The 19,794-nt window shown below is 47.4% G+C and overlaps 1 protein-coding gene across 1 annotated transcript in view; it reads left to right on the top strand.

Moving 5' to 3' along the window:
- The window catches only part of LOC147604946 (GTP-binding protein Era-like protein), a 54,823-nt gene extending 36,568 nt beyond the window's left edge, over nt 1-18,255 (top strand). The window contains exons 6-9 of the mRNA XM_086793775.1: nt 12,008-12,106; nt 12,193-12,297; nt 17,591-17,671; nt 17,765-18,255. Coding sequence (XP_086649901.1) covers nt 12,008-12,106; nt 12,193-12,297; nt 17,591-17,671; nt 17,765-17,848 — 369 coding nt within the window. The 3' untranslated portion in view covers nt 17,849-18,255. The remainder of the gene's footprint in view (nt 1-12,007; nt 12,107-12,192; nt 12,298-17,590; nt 17,672-17,764) is intronic.
- Nucleotides 18,256-19,794: the final 1,539 nt, after the last annotated feature.

The following is a 19,794-nucleotide window of genomic DNA, read 5'->3' as shown; positions in this document are numbered from 1 at the left end:
GGGGATGAGTGGCAATAGCACTCAATGGACAGCCTTGCCTCACAGAGCGGCCTAAGGACCAAGAGGAGGAAAGAGCATCAGCCAATAGGCAATGCGTAGTGCCATCCTCATAGAGCCAATAAACCACATTCTGCATTTTCGGCCCAAACCCCAATCGAGCCATGATTGCAGCAATGAGATCCCAACCAACTGTGTCAAAAGCCTTTTCAATATCCACGTGCATAATGAGAACATCCTGATCTGTGTATTTTGCATATTCAATGCCTGTATAAGCATTGGCAATATTATCCATGATCTGCCTACGTGGGACAAACCCATACTGAGCTGGATGCAACCCACAATGGAGATGTGACAATCAAATAGCCAGCATCTTCGAAACCAACTTATACACCACAGGCATTAGTGTAATCGAGCGCTAATCTGACAATCGTGCACATAACTGTTTTTTGGGGATCAATCGTAGCAATCCTTGTTCCCACAAAGAGGGCAAGGAACCAGATATCCATGCATGATTGATCATATGTAGCAGAACAAGGCACAACTGATCCCAAAATTCAGCAAAGAATTCTACTGTCACACCATCCCATCTAGGGGATTTATAGATCCCAATCGTGCCAATGCAGCATACATCCCATCCTTTGTAAATGGCAGCTCAAAATCATGTGCCTCATCCAAAGATAAGATGGGTTGGACCTGCCCAAGGAATACATTTCTGGCATCCATCTCAGCAAAAGAAAAAGGGCCACGGGCAGCAAATAAGTTAGTACAATAATTGTGAACAACATCATCAAGCTGCTGCTTATTTTCTGTCCAGGAACCATTCGGCCTTTGGACCCGATGAAGTGAGTGCATCCGACGGGAGGTATGAAGGCCTTTAAAAAAAAGCCTTGGGAGACCTTCATGGCTTTCTGACGTGAACACAATTGCCATTTGCAGAGCTTACGACAATCATTGTTAGCTAGACAGTGATAGGCAACTTGAAAGCAAGAGTGCTCATTAGAAGACAAAGAGCGATGCTGAGAAATATCCGTGAGAGTTTGAATTTGATTCTTAGCATTTGCGACATGTCGGTGCAAGTCTTCCATATACCATTTGCCATAATCTCAAATGACATCTTGCATGCCCACAGTACAACGGTCCCATGCCCAATCTCTGCATCCACTGAGGCATGTAATGTAAGACGATCAATAAGCCCAATCACCATAGCTTTAAAGGCATGATGTTTGATGTAACTGTTATTGACCAATAACAATCGCTTGCATGGCAGTGGTACATCATGCATTGGGAGACCAAAAAACAAAGTCATACAAAGCAGAAAATGATCCGATAACCGTAGATTGAAATCTAAGTTCATCTCACAAGTGAAAGCATCAAATTGCATTGCATGCAACATATACCATCGATCTAGTCGAGCCCAATACTGAGTAAATGCATTGTGATGAAAAGTAAACCTAGTACGACCCGGCAATAAGTGCTGCCACAAATCACAAGCATGTAAAGAATCAGCCATCTGACCCCAAGCTTGGCGTTCTATCATAAGCATATGTGATTGCTGCGTAATACTGTCCCCAAGAGCAGGGGAATTGTTAAAATCCCCACAAAGAAAAGCATTGGCCATCCAAGGGTAAGCAGCCAAACAATGCCACATACGAGCCCTGCGAGCCGAAGTTTGAGAAGCATACAATGAAGAAAATTCATAAACGACCCCATCAATCATGCACTGGACCGCAAGGAAACGACCATGCGGGTCGTTGTAAGCAACCTGTGGCTGTAATTCATGGTGTATCAACATAGCCACACTAGAAAAAGCATGAGAGCCTGTATAAAAGATACGAAATTCCGCAAAGTAGCCTTCCCTGCCTGCCAAAGAGTGTTGGTTGTGTTCTTGTAAACAAACAATATGCGGCTTAGTCGTATTTATGTAATCCCAAAGTAGCCTCCATTTATTTATATTACAAAGGCCTTGGACATTGTAAGTAACACATTTGACCGGTATATACATATATACAAGAGAGAGAATGCTGATAGATCAAGCCTCAACCTGCATGTCGGCAATAGGCAGCAACGAGGCAACCTATACATCCACAGCATGTACATCCTCAATCATACAATCTAGAGCAGAATCAGTAGGAGTGTCAGATGAAATGACAGGCATAGAAGTCTGAGATAATGGATTAGCACGAACTACGGCCGACCAAAGCTGGCCTACTCCAAAACCATCAACTCCCAGGATATCCTTTGAGGAAGAGGTTGTCTCTGTCAAATTGCGACTGGCCATGGCTTTGGGCCTAACTATCTTTTTAGGAATCTGCCAATTCAATGAAGGGCCTTTATCCCCCCTGTCGATGATACAGGGGCTTTCACCCCAATCTGCAGTTTATTCCCCATCTTGGAGGGGGGGGGGGGTATTGGGCATTTTAGCCTTGCCTTTTTCAACTTCAGTGGGGGATGAGCCAACCTCCAAACCACGAGTTTTTGGCATCCCAGTGGGTCCTGACACATAGAATCATCATTTGGATGGGCAGCTGCAGGAGGAGGTTTCAATAAAACTTGCGGGCATTCAGATTGCATATGGCCAACCTTTCCACACTCAAAACATGAACCCGCAAAATTACCCCATTTCAATTAAAGAAAACTTGCTGTGAAGCCACATTTGGAGGAGTGGGTTTGTTTGTATCCCACAACACACAAAAACGATTAACATTTCGAGTAGAACGTGGCAGGCAAACCACCTTTCCAAGGGCTTCTGCCAGATACGGCAATGCAGCCTGCAATATAATGTTAGATCAAGTACCTCAACCCAAACAAGACATTTGTGGTGTATAAGACTTTGATAGTCCTTGGTAGGCAACCAAGGATATACATGCACCAATTGCGTCCCAAAAAACAAAGGGGATTTTTCCAAAAGCTGTTGTTTGTATTGAGCATCTGTGAATATAACCTCATAGAAGCCTCTGGCCGCCTTGTTGCATCCCGCAACAACATAGCCTTTAAGCAAAGATTTCAGCCATTGTGCAACAACTGCAGCATCAGGCATGTGTCCGGGGAAGAATAATACAACAGCTCGCTGAGCCAAACTCATAATAGGTGCATCATAGTCACATAGAAGCACGTTTCTGGGCTGAGAAACTCCAGAACCCAGAAATGGCTGAAACTCCAGAAACGGCTGAAACTCCACAAATTTTCTTTTTTTTATTTTTTATTTTTGGTCTAAGTGTTTTTTTAATTTAATGTTGGGCTCTCTCTCTCTCTCTCTCTCTCTCTCTCCATGTGACCTACAGCTCAAACATCCTCTTTCTCTCTCTCTCTTGCACACGATGTGTAGTCCTCCTCCTCTCCCCCAATTTCTCACTAAATTTCCCAATATTCCCAATTCCCTAAACTCTCAATTGCCCAATTTCTCATAAATCCCCAATTTCTCATAAATCCCCAATTTCTCACGAGTCACAATTCCACAACTCCCCAATAAATCCCCAATTTCTCACAATTCCAATTTGTCACGAGTCACATTACCTAATTGTGACCACAATTGCCTAAGCTTTTACCATATTTTAAGTGCCTAGCTAGCACTAGGTAGGCCTACAAATAATTCTACAAACTACAAGTTCTAAACCATTTTATTGTATTTATATAGAAAAACTACGAAACCTCCGCGTTTCTTAGCCGAACGACCAAACGTTTTGTCCCGAAACCTCAAAAACCCCGAAATGTCAAAAACCTCGAAACGTTTCAGGTGACTATGAGGTGCATACAACACTTGCCCTGGAACAGAAACACGAAACTCGGGCACAGGCTCATCTCCCCATGCTTGATTGATCTCAGAAAAACCCTTGTGCAAAGTATCAGCAAAGTGCAGCACAACAGTCTCGTGCTTCATCAATAACAACCTGACGACGCTTGAGATCACCTCTCTTATATTGCTGAAATTCCATGACTTGAAAAACCCACACACAAAAACGCACACAGAAACGGTGCTGTACAACACACACACACACACGAGCAGTGGGCAGGCGAAAACGTAGAGAGGAAGCAGTATACAAAGTAGGTGGCAGATTCTGTAGAGAGGTCAGGAGCAGCAATAGACAGGCGAGCAGCACGCTTAGTCTTCACATAGGTCACAAGCGAGAAGCTATCACACAATTCATAGGCATAAGCGATCAGTTACCAGATAGGACGCAGGCGCAGGCGAGCTCCTCCAGACGGTCACCACACAGTAGGTCGCAAGTCAGAGGCGAGCAGGCCACATGTCGAGTAGACGAGCAGATCGCAGGCAGGCAGACGAGCAGGTCACAGGCACGGAGACAAGCAGGTTGCAAGCGAGTAGACGAGCAGAGTCGCACACACACACACACACCTACACACACACACGCACGCACGCTCTGGATGAGTGACACATGGCACACTTATCCTATCCACACCTAAGGGTGGGTTCACACACATACACACTCATAGGGAGTGTTCACACACACAAGGGTTTGAATCCCAACATGCATTGGGTATCGAGCTCGATCCCATGACAGAGTCCTCTATTGCGCTTATATTTGTAAGACAGTAATACCGTGGAGGTCAAACAATAGACTCCATACTAACTGTTGCTCCTCAAGTGAGGGAGCTTGCCTATAGAGGTTGATTGTACACATTCAAAAATTTTAAGACTACCAACATCATATAGGCTTCCAAAGATTGCTTGGGAAGTGAGTTTAAGGAGCAAGAGACCATAAGAGTACAATCTTGTACCTAGGATAGATGACAGATAATGTAACTGTGGAGGCCAGTGTGCCCGGGGGACTAGGGGCCTTTGACACACTTTTTTTTTTTTCGAGAAAAGATCCTTTCATTAGTTATGTAGAAAACGCCCGTAGGGCTACAAAAGAGATCTCTCCTGCTCCTAACAGAGAGAAGAGCAGTGAATACATCATGGCAGCCCGGGAGACTCTCCCTAGGTGCTGCAAAATACAAGCATCAGTCTAAAGAACTGAGCGGCTAAATCATACAATAGGGGGGGGGAAGAGCCAAACAGGTGGCCTGTAGTGCCAACGGGGGGATCCCGTGTGTAGGGTGTAGAACGGGCCGCAGCGCCAAGTGGTGTGAAAGGCCTGGCGCCGTAAGATCGCCTCATCCGAGTCTCCTCGGATGCGGTCGTACTGTCCTCGCAGGGTGTGGATCAACTCCTGCCAAATCCCCCGAACAGTCTCTGCTGGTGGCTCTAATCTCCCCTCAAAGGCCGTAAAGCACCGGGCCCTCCAGGTGAACCAGATGGTGAGGATGCTGAGGAGCTCCCATCGTAAATCCCTCTCCTGTGTCCAGCTGGCGGACGAGAAATCCGGTGCCGGAACCAGGCGAGGCTGGCCCCTAATAAATCTGATGGCCTGACTGCCCTGCTCCATCTCATAGCCCATAGCAGGCCCTGACGAAGTCGACCAAGCAGCGGCACCCCACGTAAACATACCCTCTGGAGAGGGGGGCCAGAATACGCAGCATCCGTAGCCAAATCTGCTGTGCCTGAGGGCAGTCCCAAAGGCAATGTCTCTGTGTCTCCATAGGGTGGCCGCATCGGACGCAGGCCGCCGGAAGACCGCTGTAAACAAGCCAAGTGCCAACTGCTGAGCCCCTGTGGGCGACCAGCCACTGAAAAGCCGAGATCCTGCGGGCCTGTCGACTAGCCCAGAGCCGAGCCCAGAAATCCTCCAGGAACTCCTGTGATAGTCCCTGCAATCGCCTATGCCCCGCTGCCGCTGGAGAAACCGTCCTCCTCGCCGTCAAAATATGCCGTCCCAGTCGAACAGTATACTGGAAAAAGGTGATCTCTGTGGCCTCAAGGGATGCATAAGGATCATGCCACTCGTACTCCCCGGGGTCCCACTGTAGCCGGGCCAAGGGGCGCGCTGCATATGCCCATATGCGCCAATCCGGGAGCACGTTAGCAGGGTCGGGGTCAATATGCCACTTCCGAGAAGCGGCAGCCACTACCCGAATCCTCTGAAAGGTGCACTCTGCAACCAAAGGCGACTCCACCTCCACTCTCTGGAGTCTGCCCTCATCCTGAATCTCATAATAGAGGCATCTGCCATCCTCAGTGCTAGCTCTGACAGCAATCAGGATCTCCAACTGTGTAAAGGCTCCCATCCACCGTGGGGCCAATGGCTCGAGAGGTGTGAACCACTCCTCTGTAAGTGCCTCCTGAATATCATCCCTCATAATCAACCCCCCTCTGAAGTGACTCAGCCTCTCCACCTGGGTCTCCTCTGGTAGACTGCAGAAAGCCTGCCAGTCTCCAAAACTACGAGCTGGGCCTGCCGCTAAAGGTCCCCAGGCTAGACGAGGCCGAGAACCCAGCATATGACCCTGCTCTGTACGAACCGCTGGGCTCCAGATGAGCGGCTGCCTGGCCCGCTCCTCAACACAAGAAGGAGGCCGCTGAGAGAGCCCCGGTCTCAGCAGCTCCCAAGCTCTCAGGATACTCAAAGCAAATCTGTCCTCCCATCCTCTACTGAGGCCTGTCCTCCTCATCTCTATGAAGATCCAGCGAATCTCTGGTGCCCAAGTACCCCCTGCAGGAGGCGCCTGGGCCTGCAGTCGCTGCAAGAGGAGCTCTTTCCAAGGCTCAGCGCCTGGAAGCAACCCCCGAACAATTAGCTTCCCCAATAAGGCTCTACTCTGATCGACTGGATCTATAATGCCCAAACCGCCCTGAGCCAGCGGAAGTGTAATCACTGCCCATGCAACCTTTGCCCGAGCTGGCTGACCGTCCCGCCCAGACCACAGAAAGTTCCTGATCAGCCTCTGTACCTGGCTGATGCAAGAGCTCGAGAAAATCCAGCAAGACGTAATGTACCACATAGTCGCTAACAGCACCTGATTTGCCACCACCACCCTCCCTGCCAAGGATAGTCGAGCTGTACTCCAATACAATAGCTTCTTCCGAATGCTCAGAAGAAGCGGGGCAATCTGCTGCTCAGGTGACAAATCGAGGCCAATCTGGCATCCCAAATACCGCACTGCTGTGCCTGGAGGGATCCATCTAAAACCGGGGTCCGGGCTCCATGCCGGAGTGGGAGCACTACTGATCCAAAAGGCCACTGTCTTGCGCCAATTGATCAATGCTCCCGAAGCTGCACTAAAAACCTGGAGCGACTGCTCTGCCCGAATAAGATTGGCCTCTTGGCCATGCAAAAATAAGCCCGTGTCGTCTGCAAACTCAGCATCAAGCAAATCCTCCCCCCGGACTGGGAGCTGGAGTCCTCTCAAACCAACCTCCTCTGCCGTCAAATACATACTCATAGCCTCCGCAAAGAAGAGAAAAAGGAAAGGGGCGAGAGGACACCCCTGACGGACTGATCTGGTCAGCTCAAAACTCGGCCCCCGACCTCCTGCAATCAGCACCTGGCTGCGAGCTGTGGAATACAAAGCTGCCACCCCTCTGATCCATCCTGGCTCAAAGCCCAGGCGTAGCATAGTGCCCTCTAAGAATCCCCAATCAACTCTATCGTATGCCTTCTCAAAATCGAGAAGCATCACGACCAAGTCCTCGCCAAGAAACCTAGCTCGGGCCGTTGCCTCCCAGAAAGTAAAGATGTTGTCAAGGATACTGCGCTCCTTGACAAATCCTGTCTGAGTAGCATGAATCAACTCCCCCAGGAAGGGCTGGATCCTCAAACTCAAGGCCTTTGCTAAGACCTTGTAGACAGTATTGAGGATCGTAATAGGCCTCCAATGCCGAATGTCATCCGATACTCCCTCCCCCTTGGGGATAAGATAGATCAAGCCCTCTGAAAAGCTCTGCGGCATCACCCCAGTGTCCAAAACATGCTGAAAGCCCCTGCGGAGGCTTGGCCCCAAAAGGTCCCAATAGCGCATAAAAAAGGCCGGCGTCAGTCCGTCCTCCCCTGGGCAACTATGTCGCGGCAGGACCCTCAAGGCCTCGGCAAGCTCAATCTCTAACAGAGGCGCACCTAGAACTGTGCGCATATGGTCTGTGACCCTCCTCTGCACATGGGCCCACACAGTCTGTCTGCACACATCTCGATCCTCAGTGGCTGGCTCCGCTGAAAGCAGGTCACTATAAAAAGCAGTGGCAATGGCTCTGATCTCCCCGAGCTCAGTAGCTATCGATCCATCCGGTCTACCAAGCTGGCGAACTCCTGCTCGCGCATGACGGGGTCCAGTGATCTCAAAAAACTCCCCAGTCACTCTATCACCAAGCTGCGTCCACTGAGAGGCCTGACGACGATAGTAAAACTCATGTCTCTGCTCCTCTACCTCTCTAACCTCCTGGCGTGCCTGGCTCAGCTGGGACGCCACCCACTCACATGCAGGCTGCTGCTCCTGAAGGCGCTGTAGCGAAGCAAGGCTGCGTCTCAGCCGTTGCTCCCGCTCGCGAATCTCTCCCAGTCGTGTCAAAGCTGCAGCATGTAGAAAAGAGCTAAGATCAATGAGTCCCTGGGCACACTGGCCCGCTGCATCCTGGTCAGAGCACTGACTATCATGCCAGATCCTCTCAATGTCCTCAGCGAGACTGGGATCTGCAAGTACCCTCTCTGGGATCCTCAACTGCAAGCTGGGCTCCCGTGTCCCCTCCTCCAATGTCAATATAACTGGCGCATGATCTGAAAATGAGGTGCCAGCAAGAATGCCGACGGAGCCCCCTCGCTCCCCTAACCAATCGCCCACATAAAAGCGATCAATCCGAGATAGATTAGTCCCTCCCTGCCGGCGATCCGATCGAGAGAAACTAAGACTGTCCTGAGACCGGGAGAAAGCCCCATGCTGCCATGCATCAGTGATCCTCAGTGACATGCAAAACCGGTCCCAAGCTGCAAGCTCCGTGCCATGCACTGTAACATGACTGCCTCCCACCCTATCTGCCGGGTCCTCGAGCATGTTGAAGTCTCCCCCAACACACCAATGTGCGGCCTCTGGCAATGCATCTGTAACCTGAGTCCAAAACTCTGCTCTGGCACTAGCATGATTGGGCGCATAGATGTTGAGCACACCCAATAGCTCATCATGCATCCTCAGAATGACATACTGTGCTCTACCAGGCACAATGATCCCTCGATCCACAATGGCCTGCCGCCATACATCTGCAATAACCATGCATACTCCTCCCTGTCCACCCAAAGGACCAAACCCTGCAGACCAAAAAGTGTCCCATCTACCAGGCATCACCGAACCATATCTCCGGATCCTGCTCTCACCCAAGTGGTGCTCCTGCATCATCAAAATGTCAATGCTGCCACCAACCAGGCATCTCTGAAGCTCCTGCCTCAAGCAACCTCGATAGCGTATAAAGTGTGCTCCGCCAAGGCCCTGTACATTCCATGAGATGATCCTCATGGATGCCCTGCTGAGGTGGATGCTGTCTCAGCCGTACGGCGGGCCTTCGCAAGCGGCTTGGATGGAGAGTAGTCCCCATCCGAACGGCTGCGAATCTGCCCACCCGGTGTACTGCAAGAATCCCGGATCAGGCGCCAGTGGCTGTGGCCCATGGCGACTGCCTCCTGCTCTGACAGAGAAACCTCGTGTATACTCACATATCCAGGGTCGCGCGCCAAGTCTGCCACTATGCGCACGACCAAATGCCGAATCCCTGAGGTATCCACACTCCCGGGATCCAAGAAAAAATGAGCCAACTCCCAAAGTCGGCCTATCACATCAGTCACCTCCAGATCGCTCATGTGGTGAGAAAACTCAACTGCTTGAGTCTTCAAAGTGCTGAGAGCGAGCTCTAGAGTCCACTCCCGATCACAAGGTCCACATAGAGGGAACGAGAAGGCCACCGCTGAGTCTAGTGCCTCCTCCCCGCGGGCCGGAGGTATCACTACATGAACTCGAATGGGTGCTGGCTCATGGGGGCCCTCTGCTCCAAGTGTAAAGGTATAATCAAAGGCCTCCGAGCGCTGTCTAATGCCAAGGCGACTCAGCCGACTGCGGATAGATGAAATCCGTGAGGCCCTAATCGGCATAGGTCTCCTCTGTGATGCTCGAGCGAGGTCAGTGCTCAGCGCTCTCCGGACTGCAGGTGAGCGCCAGGGAACTGCCAGGGTCTCCCGGGAAGGTGAGGCGGGCGGAGGGGGAGGAGGGGGAGGCGAGGGAGGTGGAGAGGGAGCTGCTGCCGAAACCGGAGCGGAGGCGGGAGGAGGCGAAGGTGGAGACGAGGCGGTGGGAGGGGACGGGGGTGGGGGGGGGGTGAAGAAGGGGGAGCTGGCATCTCCTGGTCCTCAGTCGCTGCAGGGGTCTCCTCCTGAAGGGGAGCAAAGCTGTTCCTCACGGGAACCCAGTGAGGCTGAGACTGTGGCTGCTGCAGCGGTCTCTGGGCGTGCTGCTGTGGCTGTCTCCCTCGGCGGCGCCCCTGTCCAGGCTGCCACTCCGAGGTCTCTGTGGCCTGAGCAGGTGTCCCGGAGGCAGCCTGCCGAGCCGAATCTGTGGGCGGGCCATCAGTAGCCTGCTGCTGTGGTGGTGAGGGTCGGGGTCTCCTGCGAGGGCAGGCCTTGGCCAGATGACCGACCTGCCTGCAAATGAAGCACTGGTTCGGGAGCCCCGAGAACTCCACTCTCTGATCTATCCACCCCCCCCCCTATCCTAGGTAGCTGAATGACCTTAGGAAGGGAGGAGATGTCAGATACCAACACTCTGACCGAAGGTAGCCCAGCTGCTCTGGCCACCACTGAAGCTGCTGAGGGGCCCGTCTCAAGAACCGAGCCCACCAATGCTCCGAGCCTGGAGAGGAGCGGAAGATACTCCCGGCGGAGACCAGGTGCGGCCATCCTCAGGAGTCTCAGCAGATTTGGCAATGGATTCTCCGCATCTTCACGATGGATAGGGCCTCGACCCGGATCATTACATGGGGCACCGTCCCTTGGGCCAGAGAGGTTGAGGTTGTCAGGGCTTATGAGGAGTATGGTGGGGGGATAGCCCTTCAGGTTTCTCACCTCCGCATTTTAGTAGTACCAGTCATAGCCCCATCTATTGGCCAAAGGCGTAATCCTACTCATACATCTGCAATATTTGGATCCTCCTTTAGTCCTCTTCTTCCATGTCCCTCTCCCAAAACAAGTGCCATTGACAAAGAGCCAACACTTGGTATTGGGGCCCTGAAAGTGAGCTTGGAAGCAATGCCTCTCCAACCGGGCCAGGTGGCATACCCCCTCGCCATGTGGGACTTATTGTGGAATTTCCTGTAGGTGTGTTATTGCATTGGGATGGAAGTGCATCAGCTGAACATCAAAACTGCTTTTCTTACATGAGGAAGTATATGTCTCGTAGCCCATTGTGGTTTTGTGATGCCTGGTCAGGAACACAAGCTGTGCAGGTTGAGAAAAGCACTCTATGTCCTCAAGCAAGATCCTGGAGCTTGGTACAAGAAGATACATGCATACTTGATTGCTCACAGGTTTCGAAATAGTCCAACTGAGAGTACCCTCTATGTTTGGAAGGATGGAGAGGATTTGATGATACTTAATTCTATATCTGGATGACATGTTGCTCATAGGCCCTATTGATGATCGGATTTCAGCTATGTGTCATTTGAGATGACTGATCTAGGCCGGTTGCATTATTACTAGAGCATTCAGTCGCCTTTTGAACCACCAAATGCTTTAGGTATTGCACTTTGCATTATAAGTTTTCAAAGTGAGTACACAGAAGCATCAAACTCTTCTTAAAATTGAAGGCTTAAATCAAGCCTTCAAATTGTGGATCCAACCCAGTGACCTCCTGTTTTTTCCTACTTACTAAGAAATAAATGCCTTCAAATTGTGGATCCAACCCAGTGACCTTAGGTTTTTTCCTACTTATTAAGAAATACATGTTTTTATTCATAAGATGATGTTACTAGGTAACATGCCTCATTTATCATTTTCTTTCACATGCACTGCTGGATTGCCAATCAAAGGTCAAGCCATTGAGCTCAGCAGAAGCTTCAAAGGTTGTGTATGCTAGTGCTGTGCTTTCAGCTTTCCAAAGCGAAGATTGTTAAGGATCTGTTCGTATTGATCAACCTTTTTAGGAACATGTGAGCGATCAACCCGAGAAATTTTTTGCAGCTGAGATAGTACGGGAGAAGATTTTTTTGCAATACATGAAAGAGATACCTTATGTTTCTCAGGTATGACATCATTCTCTCTCTGTTGTGATTGTTTTGCAGTTCTGTTTGGAACTTTGGCTAATTCTTTGGCCTGCATGCTTTTGTAGGTTAATGTTATCACCTATGTTGAAAGAAAACCACCTGCAAAGGACTTCATTGAGATCGAGATTGTTGTTGAGAGAGACTCTCAGAAAGCTATCATGATTGGCAAGGTGGGCTATGGATGCATGTGCTTGTCTAACACGAGGCTCTTTTGGTTTTTTGAGAATTTGATTTGCAGAATGGCAGCCTTGCAATCTGTTTTGAATTGAATTCATGGACAACAGTGGTTCTTAGGCATTCCACTCATACCTCTTACATCAACTTAATGTTTACACTTGCATATGTCACTGCTATATGCCTGTCCATGGATAAGCATTCACCATTTATTGACAACTTATGAAAGAAGGTGAGTAGTGCTCCAGGAGTAGCACCTTTCAATATACTGGATTTTCTGTTTCTGTTTGCCTAAATCCCCCCCTCCCCCTCCCCCTCCCCCTCCCCCTCCCCTCACCACCACCACCACCACCGCCGCCACCGCCAGCAGCAGCAGTGCCACCACTAGCATCCTTATTAAAAAAAGATTTATCCCTCATCTGCAACCTTTTCTGCCTGAAAAAGCTCTCTTGCTGGAGCCTAGTTCCTTGCTCCATTTACATAAGCAGTTCTTGGCCAAGTAGTGCGTGTTTATGCCCTTGGTGCCAAAATGGTGCCCTGTGCCCTGTGCCCTGAGCTCCTATACCACCAAAAAATGAGGCAGGCATCTCTGTGGAGCGGGCAGGCTACAAACTCTGATAGAATGATGTGGTTTGGGATACGTAGTTACTAGAAACGGGGAAATGGAAACGGAGTCGGAAATGGAAATAGAAACCGAAATTTTGAGGATGGGGGAAATTTAAATTCGAGGTCATCCTAGGTTATCCTGAGAGGGGGGTGTGGGGAAAGTCACTAAGTTGAGAGGCCACATGTATAATACTATAATGTAAAACATGTGCTAAAGAAGTAAAATCTCGAGTCTACAGTGTACACTCCACATTTATGATTTGAAACTTCACAATTTAAAACTTTAAAGTTATGAGAAATCAAACCATTTAGAACTCGCCATAATCACAAAATAAGCTAAACCCGTCACTCAATCATCAATGAGTCAAGCCTCAAAACCAAGTCATTGCAAAAAGTGTAAAATCAAATGGCAGAAGGAAGCTACTCTGTAGAGTCTAGATGCTAGAGTCATGAGTTCTGACTTCTCAAGAGTCTTCTATGCTATAGAAATAGCCGCGTCCTCCTAAAGCTCATCCTCCTCTGGTGGAGCTTCTTCCATGCTATCTTCATGTGTTTGACCATCGCCCTCTACTTCCTTAACTACATTACCAATGATGGAGCCCGTGTCTACCTCCGATGTATGAAAACCGATGCCACCTCAAGGCATCATAAGAGGGTGGCGTGTATGCACCACCAAATGCTGCAATTTCATCCACCATCTCTTTGAAGAATGGTGAGCGGGCAACATTAAAAGAGATCCCACAAGAGTAGAAAAAGTGTGCTACACCAGCATCAACCTGTGCCTTTCTTTGTGGATGCCATACCGTGTGAAGAGTGGACTGCCTAGCCTTTCCTTTGGGAGGAGCAAGTGTAGGCATATCAAATGAGCTTCTACCTCTCCCAAGAGACGATGCAACATGAAAAGAAGTGGGTGGATGGCCAGATGTAGCACTTACACAGGAGTTCCATGACAAGCTGAATGCTGAGTTGGAGCACTTATTGTATGCTCCTTGCGCTGAGTATTTGGTGGAGGGGGAAGAAGTGAAGCTTCATGTTCCATTCTTTGTGCATGTGCTGGAGCAATCTTCTCGCATTTACCTATGCCAAACCTTGGCAAGGCAAGCAAATGGCCTTCAACCCACTTTGGATAGCCACCTCTTTCCAGACCACAATTTCTGCAACAAAATCTTTTTGCCCCACCTCTCTTGGAGTTATATTTATTAAGAATATCCACCTGCTGCCACCAATAGTCACTCTGAGTGAATTCCTTCTCATTTTCTCTCTCAAGATGTGGCTGCCTAGATGCCATGAGAGTGACAAAGAAAGGAAATGCTTGCAAGAATGGGGATGAAAAAGAAAAGGGGAGAATGTGCACTGTGCAGCAATGTAGAGACTATGGAAAGAAAAGGGGAGGATTTGCAGAGTAGAGGGAGTGGAAAAAAAGAGAGGAAATAAGAGCTGAAAAATGGGGCTTTTACTTTGCTACAGAAAACAGCATCGAATGGGGCTTTTTTTCCTCACACTTTGATGCGCATATAGCTGGCTGATTTGGGCTTTTTTTTCTCTCTCCATTTTTTGTATGGGCCACACGTTTCGAAATAGATTCGAATGGCGCCCAGCCCATTTTGGTCATTTCTCACTTGTGTGCGGAGGGCATCCTTGATCGCATGCCCATTTTGGGTTTTTTTGGAGCTTGGGGCCACATGTCATACTGTCACCTGAAATAGCTGTTTCGCTTGCTGCGAAACGTTTCTCACAAGCCAGATACGCACGAAACGCTCCGTTTCGGCGTGCAAGAAACGCGTTTCTGGCACGTCACCAGGGTGAAACGCCGTTTCAGCCCACGAATGCAGGCATTTCCAGCGTTTCCCGTAACTATGATGGGATATAGAGTCTGTTGTCCATAAGAAGTGAGAGAGCATCATGATATGTGATCTATACATCAAGCTTCAATCTAGTGATATGAGGTCAATTGTGCTCCATACATGGCCAAATTTTCCCAACCCAATTTTTGTCCATATCCAGATCCCCACTTCCCCCAATTTTTATCTAAATGAACAAAATCTCTGTATCTCCCAATTCCCTTTAGCCATACCCCCATTCTTGTTCAACCCCAGGACCTTAGAACATGTTTCTCCCCACCGTCTGATTGTTGAACATGAAGCTGTGTGCCCACCACGCCCCCCTGCCGCCCCCCCACCCCCCCCCCCTTCCCCCCCGCGCGGCCTCCCCTCCCCAAACCAAGAAGAAGAAAAAAAGAGCTCGTGTGAGAGACCATGACCTTAGTCGTTCAGAGATTGGCATTCAAGATCCTTTCCTCACAGGAGTAATGTAATATATCCAGATGCTTTTGCAACTCTTCTACAGTGTGACATAGTTGTGGTACAAAGAGAGGCTAGTAGCAGCTAGGGTAGAGCCAGCTCATCTATATACAGACCATGTAGTGTTGGTGATAAAGGCATCCTTGTTTCATGCTCAACATGCTATGTAGTAACTCTGATAGTCCCTGCTCTGTGCATGTGTTCACTGACCTGTGCTCATAGAATGTGATGGGGGCTTAAACCGTGTTTCATACCGTAGAATACCCGTATGAAAAGTTTCAAATGTTCATTTGGAGTTTCTTTCAGCACTTCTTTTAAAAGGTTGAAAAATGTGCCTATCTTGTTAACTCACGTTGTCCTGCAAAGGAGAAGACGTACTGGCATACTGTACAAAATGTGGCACCGTCCCCTCCTACAACCTGCTGCTACTGATTTTTACCTGATACCTGTTTCCTGAATCAGCTTGGGCCTCCTGCACCTTGCCTTTTTTACACGTGTTTGCTTGTCTCTCTCTCTCTTCTTCTTCTTCTTCTTCTTCTTCTTTTTTTTTTGGGTGAGTTCGTTTCATGTTTTAATGTTTTTTGAAACATGATTCTTCTGTGAGTTGTGACCAATGGCTTATCTAGGGGGCCAGCTGTCAAGGACCAACACTGAGCTAAAGGTTGCAGCCTACCTGAAACATTTTTGAATCTTCCCCAAAGTGTATGAAACATTTTGAAATGCGTTTTAAAAAACGCATGGCAACTATGCTCATCCTCTACATGTGTCTCTCTGAAGTGGCTTATTAGTCTGACTAGTGGAATTGTATTAAAGGCTTTACGGAAACCCACGAAGCAGCAATAGCTTCTCTCCTCTGTGTTTTGCTTGATTAATGATGGTTCTGACTGTAAAGATATGATCCAGTGTGGAGGTGGTCTCCCCAAAAGCTTGCTTGGTCTTATGATGCAGTCACATGAGAGCCTCGATGCTCATGTGAATATGATGAAGTCTGTGATGAACCAGCTTACTGCAATTAAAGTGAAAGTGGAGGAAGGTTTGGCCATAGCTGTACTTATCAAGTCAATGTCAATGCCTGAAAATCCCAACAGAAACCTCATCACCACACTCAAAAATCTTCTTAACCTCACACTCCAAAGAAGAAGAGAAGACGTTAAAAAACACGGGAATAGGGGGGGGGGGGGGGGGGGGCTGGCGGTTGTGAACTCCTTCACCAAGATCTACAAAGGTATAAAGTGTTTGCTTTGTGGTAGGAACAACCATGCAGAGACGGGCTGTTGCTTTGCTCACACACTCAAGTATGCCTTATTTGCCGGTGAAGAAATGCTGGCCATGAACTAACTTGCACTCAAATGCTTTTCAATCGATATGAAACTGATGAAACCTTAAGGAAACATTTCGTTCGTTTGAAATGCCTTGTTTTTTGCAGTTTCCTTTTATTTAGGTAAACTTGGGGGCCTAAATCCCAACTAGAGTCAAATCTACCCGTTTGTTGAAATGTGCACTTGTACTTTGGTTAAGATTACCATTTGGTTTGAGATATCCCTTTGTATGATTTTATTCTGCTTAATAGAAGTCTCTTTTCTTTAAAAAAAACACTATCTTAGAACACCACAACTTTCCCTATCTCCGTTTTTGTATGACGCTTTAAGGAATGTTTCTGAATTTTATGAAACATTGGAAACACCTCTATGAAACAATGTCCAGAAAATGGCCAATCATGATAGTCTGGTATTTTGTGGATTTATTGGGTCCCCTACCGGTATGTATAATGGTGTTCTCTGACCAGTTTTATGGGAGGCCATGACAAATAGATTCATTGAATTTTGGGCTAGGATTCGTGCCGGGGTTTTACAACCCTTATTCAATGATCATAGGTGCTCATGATCTTTCACCTTAGTATCTGAAGTCCCTGGATAGCCTGGGCTGGTGGTGAAAAGTGTAAGGTGGTGGTGTGCCTGTAATTTCAATGGCGGGTTGGTTGGCTACATTTAGGAGTGTTTCTGTATGGGCTTACCCACTGGCAGGTCAGTGTGGTGGCGGGGAGAGGTTCTATACTGAGGTCCTCTCTCCCACGCATGACATGTATGGTAGACACGTTTTTCAAATGTACCATTGTTTAATGACTCGAGAAAAGTAGTTGGGTTGGTCTGGATATAATTGCAAGTTGGAGCAGGGCACTGCTAGCATCAGATACATCATTTTGAGGATGAGAACTTGCTTGTGCAGCAAGGCAATGATTTTGATAAAGTGATTATGTTGTTAAAATTGTTTTAATAGAGGTTTTTGTAGCCATTACGAACCAGAGTTACCAGTAGACACGTTTCAAATTATTCTGTTATCTGTCTAGTGAGGCTGGACTTGAAATGCCTGGCTCCTTGTATAGGAGGGTGCGGCTTTAAAAAATCTGGCAACAGCAGCGCGGCTTGACATTGAAGATTTTGTTGGAAGGCAGGTCTATCTGGAGGTAAGTCACCATCCCTAAAAACATGCATTATTATCCATGTGGTGTGATATGCCCTTGGTGTTACCGTGTTTGAAATTGAGTGTGGGTTGGCAGATAAAAGTGAAGGTGAAAGAAGATTGGCGAGCAAATGAAAGCCTGCTGAAATATTATGGCTACAGCGGTCAATTAGTAGTCTGAAGCCTTTGTCCACAATGCTAATCCCTACATGAATGGTGTCTTATATGCTTGATGACATCAGTGCATGGAAGTCTGGCTGAAAGGATGTAGGGTAAAAGGTTGGTATTGTTGTAAAGCCATGTATGCCATTTCTGTGTACATATATCTGGAAACCGGATGTTTGAAATGTAGTTTATATGAATCTGGAAATTAGTGGGGTCCCTTATGGCACAAGAGCACTTTGCAGATGTTCTTGTGGGTTTTTTCATGGTATCCTGGAACAATCTTTGATGGAAAAAGCTACCCTGCTAGGCAATCAAAATTGTTCGTTCAGTCAGGAAGTAGGCTACGCTAATTTTCAGGGGGGCGACCAACCTCTTTTTAACTGAGGATTTTAATTTCCTAATAATAAACAGAGGTTTGTGCTTGACCCTCATAGTCCTTGACCCTCATAGTCCTTGCGCTTATTCATGACTTCGCCTTGGACCTCAATGATGGATCATGTCTCGCTTTTGAATGGATCAATTATGGCTGGTAGGCATGGTAGCACATAGTAGGGTGGCTGATCCCTTTCATTATCGTATGTATTTGAAGTTTGATGCATTGACTTTAGGATCAGTTCATCAGATAAGGTCTGAATATTTGAGCTTATAGGGTGGACCCCCTAGCTGCTCACAATCATTATGAGAGAGGTCTCGAACTTCATGCCCCCACCAATTTCTGGGAGCGTTGAATTGGTAAGTCCATCTTGTTTAAAATGTGTGCAGGAGCTGGTAGCCCATCCACCAGTAATGTTATGCCATTCTTATTTGTGTTGTTTATTCTTTTAAATTATGCTGATTTCATACTGCCAATCTTAAACATGGCATTTAAGTCCTTCAATTTCCTGTGTTGGTTCCCAGAAAGAAGCGTGAAAGGTTGTTTCCTACTCAGAATTACGAAGGCTTATTTCAAATCTTGGGAAGAAAACGTGTTACACCGTACATAGTATGTATACAATCCTATCTATGAGTGTCTTACTCTTCTAAATGATGGCAATTTTCTATGTTTTTTCCTCTTAAACTCGTGTACACATGGACCATACTTTATGAAATTGTACAACCTTTGAACATGTGGATCACACAAGACAAGATAAAACCTCACCATCAAAGCTAGAGGAGGTTATTTCCAGAACACAAGAAATGGTGGAAATTTGACGGGGGGCTATATGTACGTTAAGATGGCTCAAAAGCGCACTAATGTACAACTTTGGTAGCGCGCACAAAGGTTGTTGCACTATAAACTTCTTGTAGTAACGAGCTAGTTCAAGTCGCCCGACACGCTCTGTTAAGGTAATGCTTAGGGAGTGGGTGTAAATTTCAATAATAAATATACATATTATGATGGTCAAACAAGATTGGAGCGTATCTTGTTGCCCTTGGATTTCATATATCCAATGCACATTTTTCACTTTGTGTTAAAGAAAAATAGAGGAATCATGATGTCAGTAATTTATGAAGAAGATGTCGACGATTTTAAAGAAGCTATGACCATTTTTTTCAAGTACATGGTGGAAGCATGGACATCAAGTAGCATAACACATTATATGGTAAGATCTTCGATTTTGTATGGTCTCATGTTGTTTAGTGATTCTTATTGAAAATAACCAATGTGCATATGTTGTCATTTTTATTTCAGCACATTTTGGAGGCTCATGGTTCTTACTTTGTAAATCAAGGAAGCTTAGCTATCTGGTCTACCCAAGGCATGGAGCACTCATATTGGCAAGCTCATGGGTTTCAAGAAGGCCACCTTGCATGGTGGTGGAATCCATGAAGTCAGTACATTGAAGTCAGTACATTGAGGCGATTACTCATGTGGTGGTATAGAAGGATTGCAGTTAGGATAGAGGAGAAACAAGCCAATTCACGGGGCTTAATGCTTTGGATATTGAAAATTTGATTCTTCAATAAGCTTCACAATTATAA

The sequence above is a fragment of the Cibotium barometz genome, chromosome 60 (genome assembly GCF_041138505.1).
Source record: "Cibotium barometz isolate CiBa-2024 chromosome 60, ASM4113850v1, whole genome shotgun sequence".
Taxonomy (NCBI): Eukaryota; Viridiplantae; Streptophyta; class Polypodiopsida; order Cyatheales; family Cibotiaceae; genus Cibotium; species Cibotium barometz.
This window is presented reverse-complemented; position numbering and strand designations above follow the sequence as displayed.